This window comes from Chiloscyllium punctatum, chromosome 7, assembly GCF_047496795.1.
Source record: "Chiloscyllium punctatum isolate Juve2018m chromosome 7, sChiPun1.3, whole genome shotgun sequence".
Classification (NCBI taxonomy): Eukaryota; Metazoa; Chordata; class Chondrichthyes; order Orectolobiformes; family Hemiscylliidae; genus Chiloscyllium; species Chiloscyllium punctatum.
This window is the reverse complement of record NC_092745.1, coordinates 130,852,411-130,880,153: the sequence shown is the minus strand read 5'-3', so window position 1 is coordinate 130,880,153 and position 27,743 is coordinate 130,852,411. Positions and strand designations below refer to the sequence as shown.

Sequence of the window (27,743 nt, the reverse complement as noted above, 5' to 3'; positions counted from 1 at the left end):
CAGGAGAACAGTCCCAACCTCCCCAATTCAGCACCACAACAGAGGCCTCTCAGCTGTAGAGCCCTTCTTGTAAACTTCTGCATACTCCCCAGTACATCCACATCTTTCCTCCAATGCAGGGGTACTCTCTGACCTTGCTCTGGGGGGGGGGGAGGGGTCACTCTCTGACCTTGCTCTGGGGGGGTGGGGGGGGAGGGGTCATTCTCTGACCTTGCTCTGGGGGTGTCACACCCTGACCTTGCTCTGGGGGGGGTCACTCTCTGACTTTGCTCTGGGGGGGAGGGGTCATTCTCTGACCTTGCTCTGGGGGGGGGGATGGGTCACTCTTGACTTTGCTCTGGGGAGGAGGGGTCACTCTCTGACCTTGCTCTGGGGGGAGGGGTCACTCTCCTCTAGTGGACCATGGTAATGATATCGACTCAGACATGAATTTGAAGAGTGTGCTTTCTTGTTCTGGCCATAAAGCCCCCACCTCCTACCCCATCCCCACACCCCACTCACCACACCCCATCCCCACACCCCACACCCCATTCCCCATACCCCACACCCCACACCCCAACCCCCACACCCCACACCCCAACCCCCACACCCCACACCCCAACCCCCACACCCCACACCCCAACCCCCACCCCCCACACCCCACACCCCATTCCCCACACCCCACACCCCATCCCCCACACCCCATCCCCCACACCCCATTCCCCACACCCCATCCCCCACACCCCACACCCCATTCCCCATACCCCATCCCCACACCCCACACCCCACACCCCAACCCCCACACCCCACACCCCAACCCCCACACCCCACACCCCAACACCCCAACCCCCACCCCCTACACCCCACACCCCATTCCCCACACCCCAGTCCCCATCCCCACAACACAAGCCCATCAGATGTTGAGTGATGTCACTGAATGGAGAATATAGCATCTTCCCAATGTTTGCTTGGAGTTATTTTGTTAACACTCTTTGCCACATTGTCGACTTTGCAACTGTGTCTAAACATCATCGCATGTGACATGATTTGAGATTAATTAGTGACTAAACCCCACACTGATCAAGTCCCACATTGGCAGAGAATGGAAATTTCTATCTGAGGGTTTTGTTTGGTTCAGATTCAAACCCCGGTGACAAAGGGATGGGTTTGTAAGTCCGTGGGGCACCTCAAGCACTGAAATTCAATACAGTTCCAATTGTGTCTCTGTGAAATGGTGACTCACTCTGGCAAGCTTTGCTCTGGCTAGGAACTTTCTCAATGGAAAATGGTGACAGGGAGTCACAAGGCAAGTATCGAAACCTCACCTAAACCAAAAGGTTGTTGAATTCCCCCACACCTTGGAAAGAACCATCTTTAATATCACTTAAATACAATCTCACTTTAAAAATATTGGAACAGGCCACATTTTGAGTGTTGTGAGCAATTTTGGGCCCCATATCTCAGGAAGGATACACTGGCCCTGGAGTGGGTCCAGAGGAGGTACACAAGAGTAGTCCCAGCTATGAAAGGTTTAACATATTAGAAACATTTGAGGATCCTGGGTTTATATCAGTGGAGTTTAGAAGGATGAGGGGAGAGCTGATTGAAATTTACTGAACAGCTTGGACAGAGTGGATGTTGGGAAGATGTTCCCATTGGCGGGAGAGACTAGGACCTGAGGGTACAGCCTTAGAATAAAGGGAAGACCCTATAGAACAGAGATAAGGAGAAATTTCTTCAGACAGAGAGTGGAGAATCTATGGAATTTATTGCCACAGAAGGCTGTGGAGGCCAGGTCATTGAGTATATTTAAGACTGAGATAGATAGGTTCTCGAGTGCCAAGGGGATCAAGGGTTACATGGAGAAAGTGGGAGAATGGGGTTGAAAAAATTGTGATTGAGTGGCAGAGCAGACTGAGGCTGAATGGCCTTATTTCTGCTCATATGTTTTATATTTTATAGAATAGTAACTATCAAGGCTGCACTGTTTCATAATACATTGGTAGATCAAATCATAGCTGACAGCACAGGAGCAGGCCAGTCACTCCATCATCCATGTCCAATTTTCATATGAGCAATTTAACCGCCCCACCTTCCATCACCTTTTCCCTGCCACTCTCTAAGACCATAAGGCCATAAGGAGCGGATGTACAGCAGTCAGCAAATTTGCAGGATTACATTGAAACAGCAGCAAAATGGCACCTAGGCATGATGCTCACAGTCAGTGCAGATATGATGGGCTGAATGGCCTTAATTTTAACCATAACAATTCTGTGATTCTGTAACACTCTGTCCAGATCTCATGACTTTGAACACCTTGATCAAGCCTCCTCTTTGCCTTCTAGTCTCTAAGCAACATAACCTCAAATTTTCTAATCTATCCACAGAACCAGGTGTTGTTTTGATGTTATAAATGTGCGTGTGTGTGTAAACATATGCGCGTTGTGTGTGTGTGTAAACATATGCGTGTGTGTGTGTGTGCATTGGGGTATATCTATGGGTCTGCGGGAAGTGGTTTATATAAAGGAGGGTGGTGTGTACATGGTGTTCTTTAATATTTGTTTATGTGCATCACCGGCTGGAATACCATTTATTGCCCATCCCTCATTGTTTTTGAAAAGAAAGTGGTGATGAGCTGTCTTCCTGGAATGTTCCGGATTACGAGGAAACCCATAATGTCCTGAGGGAGGGAATTTCAGGATTTTGACCCAGCGACACTGAAGGAGTGGTGATATACTTCCAAGTCAGGATGATGAGTGGTTGAAGATGGGTGGTGTTCCCATGTACTTGTTGCCCTTGTCCTTCTAGAGATGTCTCGCTGTTGGAGAAGTTATGGGTTTGAGAGATGCTGTCAGAGTAATGTTTGAGTGTGGAGGTGTGAGCGGACATGGAGGATGGATACTGGGCTGTCAGTGAACAAAGGTACACTTTGACCGTGCTCATGCATTAAGATCATTGATAAAAGAGGTGGCTGTGGGACTGTGTCTTGCAGAGTTACATGGGTGGAGGTTATCACAGGAAGTGATAAAAGTTGGGTGCATTCTTAACACTGGAAGCCAATTTTCAACTCATGGGCAAAGAAACTGAAATGGGAATTACTCACTGTAACATCTTCTCTCCAAATCGCAAAGGTCCAACCTCCTACAGTCAAAATAATATCTCGGAAGAATGGTGATGTTTGCACTGTGTTTACAGGACCATCATGCACTGGATAGCAATGAGTTGGTCTTGGGGCTGTAATATTGACACATATCCCATGTTAAATACAAGTATGTTATAACAAATTCAGATTTTCACCAAAGAAAAAACACATTGAGTGCACTTAGCTCCAGAATTTGGCAAGTCCAGTATTTCTCAATACAGTGTGGATGCTGGAAACCTGAAACAATGCTGGAGAAACTCAGCAGCTCTGGCAGCATTTGTGTGTATGTGAGAGAGAAACAGAGTTAACATTCTGAGCTGAAAATGTGTCGCTGGAAAAGCGCAGCAGGTCAGGCAGCATCCAAGGAGCAGGAGAATCGACGTTTCGGGCATAAGCCCTTCGTCAGGAATGAGGAAAGTGTATCCAGCAGGCTAAGATAAAAGGTAGGGAGGAGGGACTTGGGGGAGGGGCGTTGGAAATGCGATAGGTGGAAGGAAGTCAAGGTGAGGGTGATAGGCCGGAGTGGGGGGTGGGGGCAGAGAGGTCAGGAAGAAGATTGTAGGTTAGGAAGGTGGTGCTGAGTTCAAGGATTGGGACTGAGACAAGGTGGGGGGAGGGGAAATGAGGAAACTGGAGAAATCTGAGTTTATCCCTTGTGGTTGGAGGGTTCCTAGGTGAAAGATGAGGCGTTCTTCCTCCAGCCGTTGTGTTGCTATGGTCTGGCGATGGAGGAGTCCAAGGACCTGCATGTCCTTGGTGGGGTGGGAGGGGGAGTTGAAGTGTTGAGCCACGGGGTGGTTGGGTTGGTTTGTCCGGGTGTCCCAGAGGTGTTCTCTGAAACGTTCCGCAAGTAGGCGGCCTGTCTCCCCAATATAGAGGAGGCCACATCGGGTGCAGCGGATGCAGTAAATGATGTGTGTGGAGGCGCAGGTGAATTTGTGGTGGATATGAAAGGATCCCTTGGGGCCTTGGGGGGAGTAAAGGGGAAGGTGTGGGCGCAAGTTTTGTATTTCTTGCGGTTGCAGGGGAAGGTGCCGGGAGTGGAGGTTGGGTTGGTGGGGGGTGTGGACCTGATGAGGGAGTCACAGAGGGAGCGGTCTTTTCGGAACGCTGATAGGGGAGGGAAGGGAAATATATCCCTGGTGGTGGGGTCCGTTTGGAGGTGGCGGAAATTATGACGGATGATACGCTGTACATGGAGGTTGGTGGGGTGGTAGGTGAGGACCAGTGGGGTAACATTCTGAGTCTTGAATGAACCTTTTTCAGTATTACTGGTAAATCTTCACAATCAAATTCATTCCATCTTAAAATAAAAAGTTCACTTCTAATGATTGGGTACATGTGGCTGAAAAGAGTTGGATGTAATTGTGATGAAACAACATGTGCATTTTCATATTTTTGTCTTTACTTTTCCATGGCAGGGGCAACATTTGCTGCCGAATTCTATTGCTCCTGGAATGAAGCGGCTTGCAAAACGTTTTCAGAGGGCAGTTGAGAGTCGACCATTTATCTGCAGGGAAGGAGTCACATGTAGGCCATACCAGGAAAGGATGGCAGTTTCCTTCCCCAAAAGGAATTAGTGAACCAGATGGGTTTTTACATCAATTGAAGACTGGTCACCATCAAAGAGACTACGTCTATAGTCCAGATTTTGTTAACGGCATTTAAATACCAACAGCTACTGTGGTGAGATTTGAACCCTTGCCCCAGACCGTTAACTAGGGTTTCTTGATGATGAGCCCAAGGGCAGAGACTAATGTTATGTTAAGACCATAAATACAGAATTAGGCCATTCAACCCATCAAGTCTGCTCCACTACTCAATCATGGCTGATATATTTCTCAACCCCATTCTCCTGCCTTCTCCCTGTAACCTTGATCCCTTTACCAATCTGGCTTAAATACACTCAATGACTTGGCCCGCACAGTCTTCAGTGGTGATGCATTCCACAGCTTCCCCACCCTCTGGATTGAAGAAATTCATCCTCATTTCAGTTCAAAAGGGTATCCCCTTCACTCTGAGGCTGTGCCCTCGGGTCCTAGTCTCTCTTGCTCATGGAAACACCTTCTCCAAGTCCACTCTACCCAGGCCTCTCAGTATTCTGTAAGTGTCAATAAAGTTTAAATAGCATTGAAACAGCACACATGCTGATGAAGTAAGTTAGTATGAGTTCCATGAAAATAAATGAAGTGAGATTACCTAACCAGCTGTAAGCTAGGAACTAAATAAATAAGTGGTTGCCTTTGTTGCAAAGCATAGGTTAACCTATTCAATCCACCAAATGCTAGGGTTTCCCATCCATTGTTGGAGAGGTTTATCTGTACAATCAAACTATTGTGCATAGACCTTCAAATAATTATATAGCTCAGCATGTCTGCAAGCATGTGAAAGTGGATGAAATAATGATGCACCCACCAGCTGGAACTCCATCCATGCCAGCACTGTAGGTGTTCCTGCAGTTCAAGAAGGCAGTTCACCACAACCTTCTCCAAGTAATACATGCTGGCTTGGCCAGAGATACCACACATCACATGAGAACATAGAACAGTACAGCATAGGAACGGGCCCTTCGGTCCATGATGTTGTATTAAACATGATGCCAAATGAAACTAATCCCTTGGTCCATATACTTCCATTCTTTGCATATTCATGTGCTTATCTGAAAGTCCCTTAAAAACCCATACTGTATCTGTCTCCACCTGGTAGTGTGTTCCACATTCTCCCACTCTCTGTGTAAAAAACCTGCTCCTCACATCACCTTTGAACTTTCGCCCTCTCATCTTAAATGCATGTCCCCTAGTTTTAGACATTTCAACTCTGGGACAAACATTCTGACCATCAGACCTATCTACACATCTCATAATTTTATAAACTTCCATCAAGTCTCCCCTCAGCCCCTGCCGCTCTCGAGAAAACAACCCGAGTTTCTCTAGCCTCTCCTTATAGCTCATACGCTCTAATCCAGGCAGCATTCTGGTAAAACTCCTCTGTACTCTCTCCAAAGCCTCCATATTCTTCCTGTAATATGGCGACCAGAATTGAACACAATACTCTCAGTGTGGCCTAACCAAAGGCTTATAAAGCTGCAGCATGACATCCTGACTCTTGTACTCAATTCCCTGACCAATAAAGGCAAGCATGCCATATGTCTTATTTACCAACCTGTCTACTTACATGACCACTTTCAGGAAACTATGGACTTGAACCCCAAAATCCCTCTTGCTGTTCAAAGTCCTGCCATTAACTGTATGCTTTTCCTTAACGTTTGATCTCTCAAAGTGCAGCACCTCACACTTACCCGGATTAAACTTCATTCTCCATCCATATATGCGACTGATTTATGTCCCACTGTTGTCCCATTGACAACCTTCTACAATATCCAAACTCCACCGATCTTTGTATCATCTGCAAACTTACTAACCCAAGGGTTCAGAAAAGATTTCCAAGGATCTTGCCAGGGTTGGAGGATTTGAGCTATAGGGAGAGGCTGAAAAGGCTGGGGCTGTTTTCCCTGGAGTGACAGAGGCTGAGGGGTATAGATAGGGTAAATAGGATTTTCCCTGGGGTCAGGGAGTCCAGAACTAGAGGGCATAGGTTTAGGGTGAGAGGGGAAAGAAATAAAAGAGACTTACGGGGCAACTTTTTCACGCAGAGAGTGGTAAGTGTATGGAATGAGCTGCCAGAGGAAGTGGTGGAGGCTGGTACAATTGCAACATTTAAGAGGCATTTGGATGGGTATATGAATAGGAAGGGTTTGGAGGGATATGGGCCGGGTGCTGGCAGGTGGGACTAGATTGGGTTGGGATATCTGGTCAGCATGGACGGGTTGGACCGAAGGGTCTGTTTCCATGCTGTACATCTCTATGACTCATCAACATTTATATATATCACAAACAACAGAGGTCCCAGTGTGGATCCCACTAATCATGCACCTCCAGCCTGGGAAACACTTTTCCACCTCTATCCTCTGCCTTCTATGAGCAAGCCAATTCTGAATCCACACGGCCAAGTCACCGTGGATCCCATGCATCTTAATCTTCTGGATGAGCCTACCATGAGGGACCTTGTGGAAAGTCTGACTAAAATCCATGCAGAGAATATCTACTGCTCTACCCACACCAATCACCTTTGTCACCTCCTTGTAAAATTTAATCAAGTTAGTAAGACATGTCCTGCCCTGCACAAAGCCGTGCTGACTCTCCTTAATTAGACCATGTTTTTCCAAATATCTTAAATCCTATCACTAAGAATTCTTTCCAACAGCTTCCTCATCACTGATGTGAGATTCACCAGTTTATAGTTGCCTGGATTATCCCTATTTCCCTTCTTGAACAGAGGAATGACATTCACTAATCCCCAGTCCTCTAGGACATCTCCAGTGGCTAGTGAGAATACAAAGATCTTGGTCAAGGCCCCAGCAATCTCCTCTCTTGCCTCTCAATAATTCGGGGTCGATACCATCAGACCCTGGGGACTTATCCATCTTAGTGCTCTTCGAGCAACCCAAAACCATTTCTTTCTTGATCTCAAAATCCTGCAGCATATTATCATGCTGCACATTAATCTCACTATCCTGCATATCCTTCTCCTGGGTGAATACTGATATAAAGTACTCATTTAGGATCTCACCCACATCCTGTGTCTCAAAGCACACGATCCCTCCTTTATTCTTTATCCTACCTTCTCTCAAGTTATCCTTTTGTTTTAAGGATACAAAAACGCAAATAGAGTCATAGAGTCATAGAGATGTACAGCATGGAAACCCTTTGGTCCAACCCGTCCATGCTGACCAGATATCCCAACCCAATCTAGTCCCACCTGCTGGCATCCGGTCCATATCCCTCCAAACCCTTCCTATTCATATACCCATCCAAATGCTTCTTAAATGTTGCAATTGTACCAGCCTCCACCTCATCCTCTGGCAGCTCATTCCATACATGTACCACCCTCTGTGTGAAAACATTGCCCTAGGTCCCTTTTATATCTTTCCCCTCTCACCCTAAACCTATGCCCTCCAGTTCTGGACTCCCTGACCCCAGGGAAAAGACCTTGCCTATTTACCCTATCCATGCCCCTCATAATTTTGTAAACCCCTATAAGGTCACCCTTCAGCCTCCGACGCTCCAGGGAAAACAGCCTCAGCCTGTTCAGCCTCTCCCTGTAGCTCAGATCCTCCAACCCTGGCAACATCCTTGTAAATCTTTTCTGAACCCTTTCAAGTTTCACAACATCTTTCCAATAGGAAGGAGACCAGAATTGCATGCAATATTCCAACAGTGGCCTAACCAATGTCCTGTACAGCCGCAACACGACCTCCCAACTCCTGTACTCAATACTCTGACCAATAAAGGAAAGCATACCAAACACCTTCTTCACTATCCTATCTACCTGCGACTCCACTTTCAAGGAGCTATGAACCTGCACTCCAAGGTCTCTTTGTTCAGCAACACTCCCTAGGACCTTACCATTAAGTGTATAAATCCTGCTAAGATTTGCTTTCCCAAAATGAAGCACCTTGCATTTATCTGAATTAAACTCCATCTGCCACTTCTCAGCCCATTGGCCCTTCTGTAGGCAAGATTGCCAGGAAGACCATCGCCGACAGATTCGCGGCCTCCGCGGCTATCGGGAAGAACATCGTTTCTGCTGTTGCCGCAGCCACTTCCGCCCAAGTGACATCACTAGCCTGCACAACCACCACGCCGCATGCGTCTCCGCCCCCACACCGATCTCCATCACCACGCTTAACCCCGCCCCCACACCGATCTCCATCACCACGCTTAACCCCGCCCCCACGCCGATCTCTGTCACCACGCCTAACTCCACCCCCACGCCGATCTCCGTCACCACGCCTAACCCCACCCCCACGCCGATCTCTGTCACCACGCCTAACTCCGCCTCCATGCCAATCTTCGTCACCATGCCTAACCCCGCCCCCACGCTGATCTCCGTCACAATGTCTAACCCCACCCCCACGCTGATCTCTGTCACCACGTCTAACCCCACCCCCACGCCGATCTCCGTCCCCGACCCCACTCCCAGCTCCAGCCCCACACCAGGTCCTAGCTCCCAGCCCTGTTGTGTTTTCACCATCCCTCCAGAACTACCCCTCTCTGAGGATGAAGGATCAGTCCTCAGCAGAGGCCTCACCTTCATCCCCCTACACTCTCGGATTAACGAGTTCAACACGCGGCGAGACATCGAACAATTCTTCTGCCGCCTTCGCCTCCGCGCCTACTTCTTCAACCAGGACTCTTGCCCACCCTCTGACGATCCCTTCTCCTGCCTCCAACACACCCCATCCACCTGGACACCCCGTGCTGGCCTCTTACCCGCCCTCGATCTCTTCATAGCCAACTGCCGTCGCAACATTAAGTGCCTCAACCTCTCCAACCCTCTCACCCATTCCAACCTCTCACCCTTGGAACGTGCAGCCCTCCACTCCCTCTGTTCCAACCCCGACCTCACTATCAAACCGGCAGATAAGGGAGGCGCGGTAGTAGTTTGGCGCACTGACCTTTACACCACTGAGGCTAAACGCCAGCTCGCGGACACCTCCTCCTACTGCTCCCTTGACCATGACCCCACCTCCCACCACCAAACCATCATCTCCCAGACCATCCATAACCTCATCACCTCAGGGGATCTCCCATCCACCGTCTCCAACCTCATAGTCCCACAACCCCGCACCGCCCGTTTCTACCTCCTGCCCAAAATCCACAAACATGACTGCCCCGGCCGACCCATTGTCTCAGCCTGCTCCTGCCCCACCGAACTCATCTCTGCATGCCTCGACACGGTCCTGTCCCCCTTAGTCCAAGAACTCCCCACCTACGTTCGGGACACCACCCACGCCCTCCACCTCCTCCATGATTTTCGCTTTCCCAGTCCCCAACGCCTTATCTTCACCATGGACATCCAGTCCCTGTACACCTCCATCCCCCATCACAAAGGACTCAAAGCCCTCCGCTTCTTCCTTTCCCGCCGTACCAGTACCCTTCCACTGACACCCTCCTTCGACTGACTGAACTGGTCCTCACCCTGAACAACTTCTCTTTCCAATCCTCCCACTTCCTCCAAACCAAAGGAGTTGCCATGGGCACCCACATGGGCCCCAGCTATGCCTGCCTCTTCGTCGGATATGTGGAGCAGTCCATCTTCCGCAGCTACACTGGCACCACCCCCCACCTTTTCCTCCGCTACATCGATGACTGTATCGGCACTGTCTCGTGCTCCCACGAGGAGGTTGAACAGTTCATCCACTTTACCAACACCTTCCACCCCGACCTCAAATTTACCTGGACCGTCTCAGACTCCTCCCTCCCCTTCCTAGACCTCTCCATTTCTATCTCGGGGCGACCGAATCAACACGGACATTTACTATAAACCGACCGACTCCCACAGCTACCTAGACTACACCTCCTCCCACCCTGTCCCCTGTAAAAACACCATCCTATATTCCCAATTCCTTTGTCTCCGCCGCATCTACTCCCAGGAGGACCAGTTCCAATACCGTACAAACCAGATGGCCTCCTTCTTCAAAGACTGCAATTCCCCCCAGATGTGATCGACAAAACCCTCCACCGCATCTCCTCCACTTCCCGCTCCTCCGCCCTTGAGCCCCGCCCCTCCAATTGCCACCAGGAAAGAACCCCACTGGTCCTCACCTACCACCCCACCAACCTCCACATACATCGTATCATCCGTCGTCATTTCCGCCACCTCCAAACGGAGCCCACCACCAGGGATATATTTCCCTCCCCTTTCCTATCAGCATTCCGAAAAGACCACTCCCTCCATGACTCCCTCGTCAGGTCCGTGGGTAGAACAGGGACAGGATTGGCTGTTGCAGGTTCCAGGGTTTAAATGTTTTAGTAGGGTCAGAGATGGGGGTAAAAGAGGGGGAGGTGTGGCATTGCTTGTCAAGGATAGTATTACAGCAGCAGAAAGGGTGATGGAGGAAGACTTGCCATCTGAGGTAGTGTGGGCGGAGGTTAGAAATAGGAAAGGTGAGGTCACCCTGTTAGGAGTTTTCTACAGGCCTCCTAATAGTCCGAGAGAAGTAGAGGAAAGTATTGCGAGGATGATTCAGGAGAAGAGTGAAAGTAGAACATAGAACATAGAACATAGAAGAATACAGCGCAGTACAGGCCCTTCGGCCCTCGATGTTGCGCCAATCAAAGCCCACCTAACCTACACTAACCCACTATCCTCCATATACCTATCCAATGCCCGCTTAAATACCCATAAAGAGGGAGAGTCCACCACTGCTACTGGCAGGGCATTCCATGAACTCCTGACTCGCTGAGTGAAGAACCTACCCCTAACATCAGTCCTATATCTACCCCCCCTTAATTTAAAGCTATGCCCCCTTGTAATAGCTGACTCCATACGTGGAAAAAGGTTCTCACTGTCAACCCTATCTAACCCCCTAATCATCTTGTACACCTCAATCAAGTCACCCCTAAACCTTCTTTTCTCCAATGAAAACAACCCCAAGTGCCTCAGCCTTTCCTCATAGGATCTTCCTGCCATACCAGGCAACATCCTGGTAAACTTCCTCTGCACCCGTTCCAGTGCCTCCACATCCGTCCTATAGTATGGCGACCAAAACTGCACACAATATTCCAGATGCGGCCGCACCAGAGTCTTATACAACTGCAGCATGACCTCAGGACTCCGGAACTCAATTCCTCTACCAATAAAAGCCAGTACGCCATATGCCTTCTTCACTGCACTATTTATCTGGGTGGCAACTTTCAGAGATCTGTGTACATGGACACCAAGATCCCTCTGCTCTTCCACACTACCAAGTATCGGACCATTAGCCCAGTACCCCATCTTTTTGTTACTCTTACCAAAGTGAATCACCTCACACTTAGCTACATTGAACTCCATTTGCCACCTTTCTGCCCAGCTCTGCAGCTTCTCTATATCCCGCTGTAACCTGCCACATCCTTCCTCATTGTCTACAACTCCTCCGACTTTCGTATCATCCGCAAACTTGCTCACCCAACCTTCTAGCCCCTCCTCCAGGTCATTTATTAAAATGACAAACAGCAATGGTCCCAAAACAGATCCTTGCGGAACACCGCTAGTGACGGCACTCCAAGATGAACCTTTGCCATCAACTACTACCCTCTGTCTTCTTCCAGCCAGCCAATTCCTAATCCAAACCTCCAACTCACCCTCAATGCCATATCTCTGTATTTTCTGCAGTAGCCTACCATGGGGGACCTTATCAAACGCCTTACTAAAATCCATATATACCACATCTACCGCTTTCCCCTCATCTACCTCCTTAGTCACCTTCTCAAAGAATTCAATAAGGTTTGTGAGGTACGACCTGCCCTTCACAAAACCATGCTGACTATCCTTGATCACATTATTCTTATCCAGATGTGCATAAATCCTATCCCTTACAATTCTCTCTAAGACTTTGCCCACAACAGAAGTGAGACTCACTGGCCTATAGTTATTAGGATTATCCCTACTCCCCTTCTTGAACAAGGGAACCACGTTTGCTAGCCTCCAGTCCTCTGGCACTACTCCTATAGACAAAGAGGACACAAAAATCAAGGCCAATGGCTCTGCAATCTCCTCCTTTTCTTCCTAGAGGATCCTATGATAAATGCCATCAGGCCCAGGGGACTTATCTATTTTCACCCTTGCCAGAATTTCCAACACCTCTTCTCTACATATCTCAAAGCCATCCATTCTACTTATTCGTGCCTCAGTATTCATATCGACAACAATGTCCTGTTCCTGAGTGAATACTGACGAAAAGAATTCATTCAGTGCCTCCCCAATCTCTTCAGCCTCCACACGCAACTTCCCATTACTATCCTTGATTGGACCTATTCCTTCCCTAGTCATTCTTTTATTCCTAACATACCTATAGAAAGCCTTAGGGTTTTCCCTAATCCTACCAACTAAGGACCTTTCATGTCCCCTCCTTGCTGCTCTTAGCTCTCTCTTCAGGTCCTTCCGGGCTACCTTATAACTCTCAATTGCCCCTATTGAACCTTCACGCCTCATCTTTACAAAGGCCGCCCTCTTCCATTTAACAAGGGATTCCAACTCCTTATTAAACCACGGCTCCCTCACACGACCCTTTCCTCCCTGCCTGATAGGTACGTACTTATCAAGGACACTCAATAGTTGCTCCTTGAACAAGTTCCACATATCAATTACGCTCTTGCCTTGGAATCTACTTTTCCAATCCACACATCCTAAGTCATGCCTCAGGGTGGTAGCAGGGTGGTTGTTATGGGGGACTTTAACTTTCCTGATATTGACTGGGAAAGCTATAGCTCGAGTTCATTAGATGGGTCGGTGTTTGTCCAATGTGTGCAGGAGGGTTTCCTGACACAATATGTAGACAGGCCAACAAGAGGTGAGGCTATACTGGATTTGGTTCTAGGTAATGAACCAGGCCAGGTGTTAGACTTGGAGGTAGGTGAGCACTTCGGGGGCAGTGACCACAACTCGGTGACTTTTACTCTAGTGATGGAGAGGGATAAGTGTGCACTGCAGGGCAGGAGTTATAGCTGGGGGCAGGGAAATTATGATGCGGTGAGGCATGACTTAGGATGCGTGGATTGGAAAAATAGGCTTCAAGGGAAGAACACAAATGATATGTGGAGATTGTTCAAGGAACAGCTAATGGGTGTCCTTGATAAGTATGTACCAGTCAGGCAGGGAGTAAAGGGTCTTGTGAGGGAGCCGTGGTTTAATAAGGAATTGGAATCCCTTGTGAAAGGGAAGAGGGCGGCCTATGTAAAGATGAGGCGTGAAGGTTCAGTTGGGGCGATTGAGAGTTATAAGGTAGCCAGGAAGGATCTAAAGAGAGAGCTAAGAGCAGCGAGAAGGGGACATGAAAAGTCCTTAGTTAGTAGGATTAGGGAAAACCCAAAGGCTTTCTATAGGTTTGTCAAGAATAAAAGGATGGCTAGGGTAGGTATCGGTCCAGTCAAGGATAGTAGTGGGAAGTTGTGTGTGGAGGCGGAGGAGATTGGTGAGACACTAAATCAATACTTTTTGTCAGTATTCACTCAGGAACAGGACACTGTTGCTGATGTGAATATTGAGTCACAAGTGATTAGAATGGATGGCCTTGAGGTATGTAGGGAAGAGGTCTGGGGAATACTGGAAAGGATGAAAATAGATAAGTCCCCTGGGCCTGATGGCATTTATCCTAGGATCCTCTGGGAAGCTAGGGAGGAGATAGCGGAGCCATTGGCCTTGATTTTATGTCGTCGTTGTCTACAGGAATAGTGCCAGAAGACTGGAGGATAGCGAATGTGGTCCCCTTGTTCAAGAAGGGGAGCAGGGATAGCCCGAGTAACTATAGGCCAGTGAGTCTCACTTCTGTTGTGGGCAAAGTCTTAGAGAGAATTATAAGGGATAGGATTTATGAACATCTGGATAGGAATAATGTGATCAAGGATAGTCAGCATGGTTTTGTAAAGGGCAGGTCGTGCCTCACAAACCTTATTGAATTCTTTGAGAAGGTAACCAAGGAAGTGGACGAGGGTAAAGCAGTAAATGTGGTGTATATGGATTTTAGCAAGGCGTTCGATAAGGTACCCCATGGCAGGCTAATGCAAAAACTACGGAGGTATGGCATTGAGGGTGCACTAGAGGTTTGGATTAGGAATTGGCTGGCTGGAAGGAGACAGAGGGTAGTAGTTGATGGTATAGGTTCATCTTGGAGCGCTGTTACTAGCGGTGTTCCACAAGGATCTGTTTTGGGACCATTGCTGTATGTCATTTTTATAAATGACCTAGAGGAGGGGCTTGAAGGCTGGGTGAGCAAATTTGCGGATGACATGAAAGTCGGTGGAGTTGTGGACAGTGAAGAAGGATGTGGCAGGTTACAGCGGGATATAGATAAGTTGCAGAGCTGGGCAGTAAGGTGGCAAATGGAATTCAATGTAGCTAAGTGTGAAGTCATTCACCTTGGTAGGAATAAGAAGAAGATGGATTACTGGGCTAATGGTAGACTACTTGGTAGTGTGGATGAGCAGAGGGATCTTGGTGTCCATGTACACAGATCTTTGAAAGTTGCCACCCAGGTAAATAGTGCGGTGAAGAAGGCATATGGCGTACTGGGCTTTATTGGTCGAGGAATTGAGTTCCGGAATCCTGAGGTCATGTTGCAGTTGTATAAGACTCTAGTGCGGCCTCATCTGGAGTATTGTGTGCAGTTTTGGTTGCCATACTATAGGAAGGATGTGGAGGCATTGGAACGAGTGCAGAGGAGGTTTACCAGGATGTTGCCTGGCATGGTAGGAAGATTGTATGAGGAAAGGCTGAGGCACTTGGGGCTTTTCTCATTGGAGAAAAAAAGGTTTAGGGGAGATTTGATAGAGGTGTACAAGATGATTAGGGGTTTAAATAGGGTTGACAGTGAGAACTTTTTTCTGCGTATGGAGTCAGCTGTTACTAGGGGACACAGCTTTAAATTAAGGGGTGGTAGGTATAGGACAGATGTTAGGGGTAGATTTTTTACTCAGCGGGTTGTGAGTTCATGGAATGCCCTGCCAGTATCAGTGGTGGACTCTCCCTCTTTATGGTCATTTAAGCGGGCATTGGACAAGCATATGGAGGCTATTGGGCTAGTGTAGGTTAGGTAGGCTTCGGTCGGCGCAACATCGAGGGCCGAAGGGCCTGTACTGCGCTGTATTTTTCTATGTTCTATGTTCTATGTCCACACCCCCCCACCAACCCAACCTCCACTCCCGGCACCTTCCCCTGCAACCGCAAGAAATGCAAAACTTGCACCCACACCTCCCCCCTTACCTCCCTCCAAGGCCCCAAGGGACACTTCCATATCTGCCACAAATTCACCTGCACCTCCACACACATCATCTATTGCATCCACTGCACCCGATGTGGCCTCCTCTATATTGGGGAGACAGGCCGCCTACTTGCGGAACATTTCAGAGAACACCCGGGACAGCCGGACCAACCAACCCAACCACCCCGTAGCTCAACACTTCAACTCCCCCTCCCACTCCACCAAGGACATGCAGGCCCTTGGACTCCTCCATCGCCAGACCATAGCAACACAACGGTTGGAGGAAGAGGGCCTCATCTTCCACCTAGGAACCCTCCAACCACAAGGGATGAACTCAGATTCCTCCAGTTTCCTCATTTCCCCTCCCCCCACCTTGTCTCAGTCAAATCCCTCGAACTCAGCACTGCCTTCCTAACCTGCAATCTTCTTCCTGACCTCTCCGCCCCCACCCCACTCCGGCCTATCACCCTCACCTTGACCTCCTTCCACCTATTGCATTTCCAACGCCCCTCCCCCAAGTCCCTCCTCCCTACCTTTTATCTTAGCCTGCTCGACACACTTTCCTCATTCCTGAAGAAGGGTTCATGCCCGAAACATCGATTCTCCTGTTCCTTGGATGCTGCCTGACCTGCTGCGCTTTTCCAGCAACACATTTTCAGCATTGGCCCATCTGGTCAAGATCCTGTTGTAATCTGAGGTAACCCTCCTCTCTGTCCACTACACCTCTAATTTTGGTGTCCTCTGCAAACTTACTAACTGTACCTCTTAATTTCGCATCCAAATCATTTATGTAAATGACAAAATGTAGAGGGCCCAGCACCGATCCTTATGGCACTCCACTGGTCACAGGCCTCCAGTCTGAAAAGCAACCCTCCACCACCACCCTCTGTCTTCTACCTTTGAGCCAGTTCTGTATCCAAATGGCTAGTTCTCCCTGTATTCCATGAGATCTAACCTTGCTAATCAGTCTCCCATGGGGAACCTTGTCGAACGCCTTACTGAAGTCCATATAGATCACATCTACTGCTCTGCCCTCATCAATCTTCTTTATTACTTCATCAAAAAACTCAATCAAGTTTATGAGACATGATTTCCCACACACAAAGCCATGTTGACTATTCCGAATCAGTCCTTGCCTTTCCAAATACATGTACATCCTGTCCCTCAGGATTCCCTCCAACAACTTGCCCACCACTGAGGTCAGGCTCACTGGTCTATAGTTCCCTGGCTTGTCTTTACAGCCCTTCTTAAACAGTGGCACCACATTTGCCAACCTCCAGTCTTCCGGCACCTCACCTGTGACTATTGATGATACAAATATCTCAGCAAGAGGCCCAGCAATCACTTCTCTAGCTTCCCACAGAGTTCGCGGGTACACTTGATCAGGTCCTGGGGATTTATCCACCTTTAACCGTAAACCAGCTGAATTTACTTGTTTGCGTAAGGCTTTCCTTCAATGTGTGTGAGAAATTGGCTGATGTATGATTTCTCTCTGGGACATAAATCTCTCTGATACTAAAGTGTACATGTGACATTAAATAATTCCCCCAGGCTGCAGCTGGTAAAAGCATAAATTCAGAGAAAATGTTCAGTCACTGCATTGAACTTAAATCACCCCTCTAACTCAATTGAGATTTCTCTCCACAGATGCTGCCAGACCTGCTGAGCTTTACCAGCAATTTCTGATTTTGTTTCTGATTTATACAGCATCCACAGTTCTTTCAGTTTTCTCTAACCCACTTCCTTCCTTTCAGACAGTCCTTAATACCAGCTTCTTTGCTGCTGGTGGTTCCTTGACTTAATATCTCTTGTTATCCAGTATTGTAATTTGTTTTATAATGGTCCTGCATTTCACTATGCTAATGGCACTATATAAATGTAAGTTCTCGCTGTCTAGGACTTTTCTTGCCATGCTTGATGTCACTATGAGACTGACTGGTGTGGACTCCACTCTCCAAATCAGCCTGGAGTTCACACTAAGAAATATATTGATGACTACCTGAACTTTTTTAAACCTTGTCCCTCTTTCCTGTATCAATCCAGAATAAAAGTCCAGCCAAACTGTACCATTAACTTTTTCCTTTTTCTTTGCAGACACTGATGGACCCACAGAATCCCACTTCACATCCCAGGAGTGTTTAGTTTTAGTTCAGATGTATATTTCCATATTTGCCTCATGTTTTGTAAATCTTTCAATCTGAACCATCTCATTTGACACCAATATTTTACATTAGATTAGATTAGATTAGATTACTTAGATTAGATTACTTACAGTGTGGAAACAGGCCCTTCGGCCCAACAAGTCCACACCGACCCGCCAAAGCGCAACCCACCCATTCCCCTACATTTACCTGAGTCGGGAGCTTATTTTGGACTGTTACACACTTACTAGTCATTTTTCCAGTATCATAGTCTCTTTCCACTTGCCAGTCGACAGAAGTAACCTCTCCATCCTAGACAGAAAGATCCAACACGAATCATTAATATTTCTACACAACCAGTGGTCGACCTTACATATTCTGTGTGACCATCACCCTTGCCCTGACTGGCTTCTGTTCTATCAATACTTTGATTTTATAGGCTTTGGCTGATAAATAACGAGTAATATTCATGCCACACAAGTGCCAGATAATGCCCATCTCTGACAGGAGAGAGAATCTCACTATCGCCCCTTGACATTCAATGGTATTACCATCAGTGAATCAACATCCTAGAATTACCATTGACCAAAACTCAACTGGACCAGCCACTTAAATAATGTGGCTACAAGAACAGGTCAAAGATTAGATCATAATATGTATGGACTGACATAGGCCATTCAGTTCATTGACTCAACTCCCCATTCAATGTGATCATGACTGACTGTGAATTCTGAAGTGATTAACTTACCAACTGACTCCCAAAGCCTGTCCACCATCTACAGTGGCACAAGTCAGGAGTGGGATGGAATCCTCCCCACTTGCCTGGATGGATGCAGCTCCAACAACACTCACGATGCTTGGCACCATCCAGGACAAAGTAGGCCATTTGATTAGCGCCACCTTCGATATTCACTCCCTTCATCTCCGAAACACATATAGTGGTGTGTACCATCTACAAAACTCACAGCAGCAACACACCAAGGTTCCTTCTAGAGCATCTTCCAAAGCTGAGCCATGGATCATCTTGAAGGACAAGGGCAGCAGAAGGATGGAAACACTACCTTCTACAAGTTCACTCCATGCCATAGGTCATCCTGAATTGATGATACATTGCTGTTCCTTCATGCCCTTTTTGACAGCATCGTGGTGTACCTACACCACAAGGACTGCAATGGTCTAAATAAAAAGCTATTTCACACTCTCTCTAGGGCCATTAGAAATGAGCAATAAATATTGGCCTTGCCAATGTGATCAACATCCAATCAATGAATGAGAAAAAAGTATATTCTTTAAAATGAACAGAAATGGGAGATTTCCCATTTTTTCAGTCTAAGTGTGGGGCAGAGCTTTGGTGAATTTCTTGGCCTCGGCCACTGGCAATTCAGGTTGCCAGGGGCTCCTAGCCAATAAAAGGTGGGCAGCTTCTGGATCTGAAAGATTATTGGTTGAGGTTTACATCTTGGGGATCCAGTGTCAAGGAAGTAAGTTATTTTTTGTGGGACATGCAGAGAGGGGTTCAGAGGGACCGGAGGCAAGGGTGAGACAGTGGCTTTCACAGGCCTGCCTAGCATGAGTTAATCCAGTTGGGCCCCAGAGTGACCTCCCCAACCTGACAATCTAGTCATCCTACTTTCCCAGTCGGGAAACTAGCAACCTTTCATGCGTGCTGTGGACGGGTCATCAGAAAAGTGATGAATTGAAAATGGCTATTAATTGACCAGGTGACACCTTAGTGCAGGTTAGGTGGATTAACCATGGGAAATGCAGGGTTATCGGGATAGTGCAGGGGGCTGGGTCTGGGTGGGACACTTTTCAGAGGGTTGGTGTGCACAAGATGGGCTGACTGGCCTCCTTCCACACTGTAAGGATTCTATAATATTATGATTAACTGGTGGTGGATTGAGAAAGTCCCCATTTGAAGGTACCTATGGCACAGTGATAGTGTCCCTATCTCTGAGTGAGGAGACCCAGGCCCAAATCCTACCTGTTCCATACGTTGTGGAATAACATATCTGAACATCTTATTTAGAAAATATAAAAGAAAGGCCCCCTGTGGAAGTTCTTACTCAGCACCTTCTCACCTCAATTAGTGACTTAATGAGATTCACCAGAGCCCGCCCACTCACTCAATTCCCTTCATCACTGTGTTTCCTGTCACCTCCAGGGAGGATAAAATTCTTCCCAGTGTTTTATGAAAGGATAAACAGGCTTGTTGCTTCTCCCTATCACATAAATGTCAGGACTCTTGTTAGCCTGACTTACTTCAGTACCAATGAACATGAAGGTGTTGATATCATCCACAAACGTCAGATCCCTGCTCGAGGGAACATCCATGGCAGTATATTTGGAAGTCTCTCCTTTGGTCTTTGCCAGATTGGCTTGGGCCTTGTCTGTAGAAAGAGGAAAGTATATCATTGTGAAGTTCACTGAACTTAATTTTAATATTAAACTGAGGTTCGGGAAAATATTCAACTATCAAGAATGGTTAGAAGGTCTTGAAATGGCCCTTGATGAAAATGTTCCATGTGATCAGACAAAGAGAACATTTCCATTCGTTTGGGGAGTACAAATAGAAGAAGACCATGAATTAATCTGATAGGAAGGTCAGGAGAAATATCTTCACTCAGATGGTGGGGAGAAAGGGGAACTCACTCCCATAGGGACTGGTTGAGGTGAATAACGTCAATATATTGAGGGGAGACTGGATAATCCCAAGGGGGAGAAAGGATTAGAAAGATATGGTGATGGATTGAGGTGAAGAGAGAATGGGAAAAGGCATTTGTGGAGACCAGACATCAGATCAGATAGGCCTGTTTCCATGGTGTAGATCACATATATGCCATAATTCATTGTTATGAGTATGGTAATGAAACAAAATAAGAAGCCTTGAATTGTTAAGACCATACACCATAAGATTTAGGAACAGAAGTAGGCCCTTTGGTACACTGAGTCTGCTCTACCATTTGATGTGTCTCTCAACCCAATTCACTTGTCTTCTCCCTGTAACCCTTGAACCTGTTGCTAATCAACAACCTATCTGTAGCTGTCTTAAGTATACTCAATGACTCGGCCTCCACAGCCCTTTTTGGCAATGAGTTCCTCAGAGTGTTCACCCTCTGGCTGAAGAGATCCCTCCTCCTCCTCTCAGTTCTAAAGAGTCACTTCTTCACTCTGAGGCTGTGCCTTCGGGCCCTAGTCTCTCCCACTATTGGAAACATCTTCTCCATGTCCACTCTATCCATGCCTCTCAGTCTTCTAAACTCCATCAAATACAGACCCAGAGTCCTCAACTGCTCCTCATATGAAAAACCCTTCATCCCTGGGATCATTCTTGTAAACCTTCTCTGGACCCGCTCGAACACCAACACATCTTTCCTTAGATACAGGACCCAAAAGCTACTCACAATATTCCAAATGCAGTCTGACCAGAGCTTTATACGCCTCATCAGTACATCCCTGCTCTTGTATTCTAGCCCTCTTGAAATGAATGCTAACATTGCTTTTGCCTTCCTTACTGCCAATTGAACCTACATGTTAACCTGAGGAGAATCCTGAACTAAGACTCCCAAGTCCCTTTGCCATCAGATACCTGAAGCCTTTCCCCATTTAGAAAACCATCTATACTTATGTTCTTCCTACCAAAGTACATGACCTCACACTTTCCCACATCGTATTCCATCTGCAACTTCTTTGCACACTCTCCCAGCCTGTCCAGGTCCTTCTGCAGACTCCCACTTCCTGAACGCTACCTGCCCCTCCACTTATCAATGTTTCATCTGTAAACATAGCAACAGTATCCTCAGTTACTTCACCCAGATCATTAATGTATGATCTGAATAGACGTGATCCCAACACTGACTCCTGCGGATCTCCACTAGTCACCAGCTGCCATCCTGAAAAAGATCCCTTTGACCCCACTCTTTGCCTCCTGCCAGACAGCCAAGCCTCTATTCATGCCAGTACGATGCCTTTAACACCATGGACAGTTATTTTATTCAGCAGCCTCCTGTGCAGCACCTTGTCAAAGAAAATCCAAATAGATCACGTTCACTGACTCTCCTTTGTCTAACTTGCTCATTATCTCCTCAAAGAATTCGAACAGATTTGTCAGGCATGAACTCCCTAGATGAAGCCTTGGTGACTCAGCTTTATTTTACCATGCACTTCCAAGCGCTCTGCAATCTCATCCTTAATAATGGACTCTACAATCTTACTAACAACTGAGGTCAGGCTAACTGGCCTATAATTTCCTGCCTTCTGCCCCTCCCTTCTTAAACAGGGGTGATGGCCACTACACTCACCTCTATACCTGGGTCCTGGTATGCTGCTGGTGTCTTCCTAAGGCAGTATCAAAGTACAAACCCTTACAAAACTCTCAGCCAATACTTTCTCCAATATATAACCATTTCTGTTGATTTACACTTTGCATTTTCTCTATGCCAAGTTATCTGTCTGTTTGTGCTGCAGATTCTCTCGCTCTCTTTCCCTCAGGATATCTCTCTCGGATTTCTTTCTCAGGAACTCTCTCTGTCTCAGGATTGCTCAGGATTTCCTTTACTAGCTTTATGAATTCTCACCTTTTCCGGTTTGTCTGTGGGTCACCTGATTACGCTATGGGCTCTTTCCCATTCCTTTACTGACACATTTAACCTCGACTTAGGAATGAGCCCCATGAACTTGTTGGATCATTGAGTGAGAATGTGGCCGACCCAGAAGCTCCATGTATAAATACACACACTAGTGTGCAATCTTCAATATGTATCTTTAAGTAATTGAACTTCGTTCCTTCTCTATTTTTTACATTGTTTAATGTAGGCAAAATGAATTTGTACATATAGGGTCTTGGAACCATACAGCGCTGTCTTTTTCAACACCCTGACCAATCACCATCTACCTGCCTGGCCTGGGAATTATGACTGAGAGTTACCTGGCCTTGCTCTGAGCCAACGATGTCCCAACCAATCAACACCCTCTTCTCATGCTGTATAAATTATGTCACTCTTTGCTCATAGCTGTTTCTTGCCTCCTCGTTCTGATCAATGCAACACTAAAAGCTTTAGCGTCTTGCCTCCTTTTGTCAATGTTGAAGCTCTGTGACACCAAGCAATTTGTTAACTTTCAAAAAACCTAAACCCACATGCAATAGGTGTTTGCAGGATTGAGTAGGTTATAAAGCCTACACAGTTATTGGTATTTTACTTCAAAGAATGACACTGAAATCCCTATAAAGTATAAAGAGGGTGGCATAGTGGCTCAGTGGTTAGCACTACTGCCTCCCAGCACCAGGGTGCTTGGTTCGATTCCAGCCTAAGTCAGACTGCCTGTGTGGAGTTTGCACATTCACCCCATGTCTGTGTGGGCTTCCTCCGGGTGCTCCAGTTTCCTCCCACAGTCCAAAGATGCCAGGTGAATTGACCATGTTAAATCGTCCATAGTGTTAGGTGCATTAGTCAGAGGGAAATGGGTCTGGGTGGGTTACTCTTTGGAGGGTTGGTGTGGACTTGTTGGGCTGAAGGGCCTGTTTCCACACTGTAGGGAATCTAATCTAATCAAATGCATTGCAGCTGAAACAAACTAACCCCTGACGAATGACCAGGATGATGGCAGCATTCGTGAGATATGCATTCTAAATGTCAGCCTTGGGGCAACTGTTTGTGTGCAGTTTGCACATTCTCCTCACATCTGCGTGGGTTTCCTCCAGGTGCTCAGGTTTCTTTCTGCAGTCCACAATGCAAGTAAGGTGGATCTGCTGTGTTAAACTGCCCATGGTGACCAGGTATGTGTAGTTTGGAGGGTTATCCATGGGAAAAGCAGGGTTAGGGGGTTAGGTCTGGGTGGGATGCCCTTCAGAGGGTTGATATGGACTCAGTGAACTGAATGGTCTACTTCCACACTGTAGGGATTCTATTAATCTACGCATTTGCACTGAGCATGAACGCTGCTACCTTCTGGTAATAACATGGGCTGGGATCAGAACGCTGAATCTCCAATGAAAGATTAGTCATTTCAAAAATTCTCAGGTGGGCCACCCTTCAGAGGAAACAACCAATGTCACTTGGAGATTACAAAGTGTCAGTATTTACCATAGACTCTCTCAGAGTACTTCTCCTTCATGCTAATTTTCATAGGGCTGTAATCTCCAGCAGTTGAAATCTTAGGTAACAACACCTGTTCAGGAACAAAAACAGAAATTGCTGGAAAAGCTCAGCAGGTCTGGCAGCATCTGTGAAGAGAAAACAGAGTTAACATCTCGGGTCGAGTGACCCTTCCTGTTTCCACACAGCAGGATTCTATCATTCTATCATTCCCATTCTCAGAACATGGTGAAACCTATTCAGGGTTTGGAAGATAAAGATTTATTCATTAAACCATGGAATGAAAAGCCCAATCAACTCATCATACCTGCGCCAATTCAAAAGGTACAGCTATCCAAAATTAACACCATTTCCCTATAAATGATTCTGATTCTGTTTTGGATTTAATTTGATTTGATTTATTACTGTCACGTGTACTGAGGTACAGTGTTAAGTGTTGTCTTACTGGCTTTACAAGCAAATTGCACTATACAAGTTCATCAGGGTAACAGAACAGAGCACAGGTTGCAGTGTCACAGCTGCAGAGACAGATCAACATTAAAGAGGTCCATTCAAAAGTCTGATAACAGCAGAGAGGGAGCTGTTCTCGAATCTATTCATACATGAAGTTATTGTTCCATCTCCCTTTCAGGCAATACATTCTAGATCACAACAAGACACTGTCTTTAAAGAAAAGAAAATCTCATTTGCTACCTTCAGTTCTTTAGCAAATTGTCTTAAATCTGTCTCCTCTGTTTTGTCACATGACTCAGTAGGTTGTAGCTGTTACAGGTAAATTTATCCTTGTTGATTGGATTTTCACCTAGAGCCCCAACTTCAAGGTTGACTCAACGTAATGTCTGCAGCAAATTAAGGGAGATGACAGCCGAGTGGTATTATTGCTGGACTGTTAATCCAGGAACGTTCTGGGTACCTGGGTTCAAATCCTGCCATGGCAGATGGTGGAATTTGACATAAAATGAATAGGAATCCATTGCTAATTGTCAGGAGGAAAACCCATCCCCTGCCAAGTGTCTGGAAAAACTCATCTGGTTCACTTATGCCCTTTAGGGAAGGAAACTGGCCTACATGTGACTCCAGACCCACATGTGGTTAACTGCCTTCTGGGTAATTAGGGTTGGGCAGTAAATGTTGGCCTGGCTAGTGATGCTCTCATTCCATAAAGGAATTTTAATAAGCTCTTAATCTGAGAGAGATGAAGCTGACACTAATTTTGAATTAAATTGGTATTCTCACTCCGAGAAAGGAAGGTGTGAGTAGGAACACGCTACCTCGGAATTGCTATTTTCCAAGTAGGGTGTAAGACAGCCCCTTGGATAAAGTTACAGAAGCATTATTCTGTATCAAAGTGTGGAGCACGTGTGAGAATAATTGACCATAAAGTATGGAGAAAATGTGGCTAGACTGCAGGTTTACTGCTGAAATGACCTAGGTACATTTACACACTGAACCACACTTAATGGCTGATAAAACATTCAACTCCAATCTACCTTCCATGGGTTGGAGTTTACAACAGCCCCTCCCAGCTCTGTTTCTGAAATGTCTGAAGATAGGACTGGAGCAAGGAGAGCTGCTTGTAAAAGATAGCCCATTGCCTCTCCAGCCATCCCCAGTCTATCTCCCATATAACACAGGGTAGTGGATGATTAATGAGATACCCATGGATGGGATGAGCATGGCAAGGCAAGCATCCTGCATGGGCAGCTTTTGGTCACAAAAGGGAAGAGAGGGGTTGGGAAGAGAGGGGTTAGTCCCCTGTTCACATTTCCAAGACCGTACACACCTCCTTTAACTCCTGTTCCCTCCCAACCCCTCAGCTTCTTTGCTGCCCTCGCTGAGGACTCCTGGTCAGGACTCTCCTTTATCCCTGGATTTATCTTTAAGTCTGGTTTCCATTGGCCTTCCACCTCAGGAGCTGCTGGCCGTTCTGGCAGTAACTGTGTTTCAGTCCTGCTGATGCCAGATTACAGAGCAACCGGACAGTGTGCGTGTTGGACACAGTGAGGAGTCCCTCTCTGAAATAATCAGGGCCACTCTGAGTGTGCTTGGGCTGCCTGAAAACAGGCTTTTAGACAGTGGCTGACAAGTGGTGGGCTTCTCAGTTGGAAGGGTAAGGAACATGATGCCTCCATCAAAACTCCAGCTCCAAAAAAGGCGAAAAAAAACTTTTCATTCTGCAACCTCAGTGTAGTCTCTGAAATGCAGACATGATTTTTTTTTGTAAAGTCAGAAATGAAACAGCCAATTGGCACACAGCAAGATCACATCAAAGAGTAGTGTGATCATATTTTAAACATGCACTTGTTGGACGTGGGCATCGCAGGCTGGGCTGGCAATTATTGCCCATCCCTAATTGCCCCTTGAGAAGGTGATGGTGAGCTGCCTTCTTGAACCTCTGCCGTAGGTTGACTCGCAACGCCCTGAGGGAGGGACTTCCAGGATTTTGACCCAGCGACAGTGAAGGAACGGTGATACATTTCCAAGTCAGGATGGTGAGGAAAACTTGAGATGGCAATGTTCCCATGTATCTGCCCTTTGTCCTTCTAGAAGAATATGACTGTGGGTTTAGCTGAGGATTTCGGTGAATTTCTGCAGTGCATCTTGTGACTAGCTTGTTTGCTCTAGTGATATTGATTGGGGGATAAATAATGGCCAAGTAATCAGGGCAAGCTTCTTCCAAATACGAACATGTGACATTTCATGCCAACTTGATTGGGCACAGAGTGTCACTGTCTGATATTTCAACTGGGATCGGACTCCTCTCTGAGGGAGCTTGATGCCCATGCTCTGGCACTGATGCTAAGCCTAGATTTTGCTGTCTTGAACCTGCTTTCTCCTGACTTACAGATGCAAGTGCTGCCCCCTCAGCTATGATGGTAAGGAACATGGAAATTATAGCACAGTACTGAAGTCACTCAACAATTACTCCAGATACTGGGGACTTGGGTTTGAAACACATTACGGCAGCTGCCAGCACTGAAATTCAATAAGTAAATTTCTCTTTATTATTCATTCCCAGGCTGAGGTATCACTGACTTGGCCAGAGTTTATTGTCCATCCCTAAGATTAGAGTCAACCACATTGTCGTGGGTCTGGAGTCACACCAGACAAGGATGGCAGTTTCCTTCCCTAAAGGGCATTAGTGAATCAGATGGGATTTTCCAACAATCGATTCATAGTCATTATCACCCTTCATTCCAGGTATTTATTGAAGTCAAATTCCACCATTTGCTGTGGCAGGATTCAAACCCAGAACATCACCTGGGTCTCTGGATCAACAGTCCAGTGTTAATATCACTAGCCCATTGCCTGGCTTTGAAAGTTAGTCTTAGTTATGGTGACCAAGGCATCCATCTTCAATTGTCAGTAAAAACCCACCTGGTTCACTAATACCCATCAGGGAGGGAATTCTGGCAGGTATGTGACTCCAGAGCAACTCTATAATCACTCCTGAAATGGCCAAGTCAGCCACTCAGTTCATGGGCAATTAGGGATGGACAACAAATACTGGCCATTCCCAGCAAGGTCCAGATCCAATGAAATTTGTTTAAAAATCAACCAATCTCTAACTCAGTCCCAGTGAC

General features: G+C 46.7%; 1 protein-coding gene across 1 annotated transcript in view; it reads right to left on the bottom strand.

Annotated features, from left to right (window-relative positions):
• The window catches only part of dnai3 (dynein axonemal intermediate chain 3), a 121,633-nt gene that overhangs the window by 11,167 nt on the left and 82,723 nt on the right, over nucleotides 1-27,743 (bottom strand). The window contains exons 15-18 of the mRNA XM_072574848.1: nucleotides 24,148-24,232; nucleotides 20,327-20,454; nucleotides 18,313-18,376; nucleotides 3,083-3,213 (exon numbers count right to left, since the gene is read on the bottom strand). Of these exons, the coding sequence (XP_072430949.1) occupies nucleotides 3,083-3,213; nucleotides 18,313-18,376; nucleotides 20,327-20,454; nucleotides 24,148-24,232 (408 nt within the window). The remainder of the gene's footprint in view (nucleotides 1-3,082; nucleotides 3,214-18,312; nucleotides 18,377-20,326; nucleotides 20,455-24,147; nucleotides 24,233-27,743) is intronic.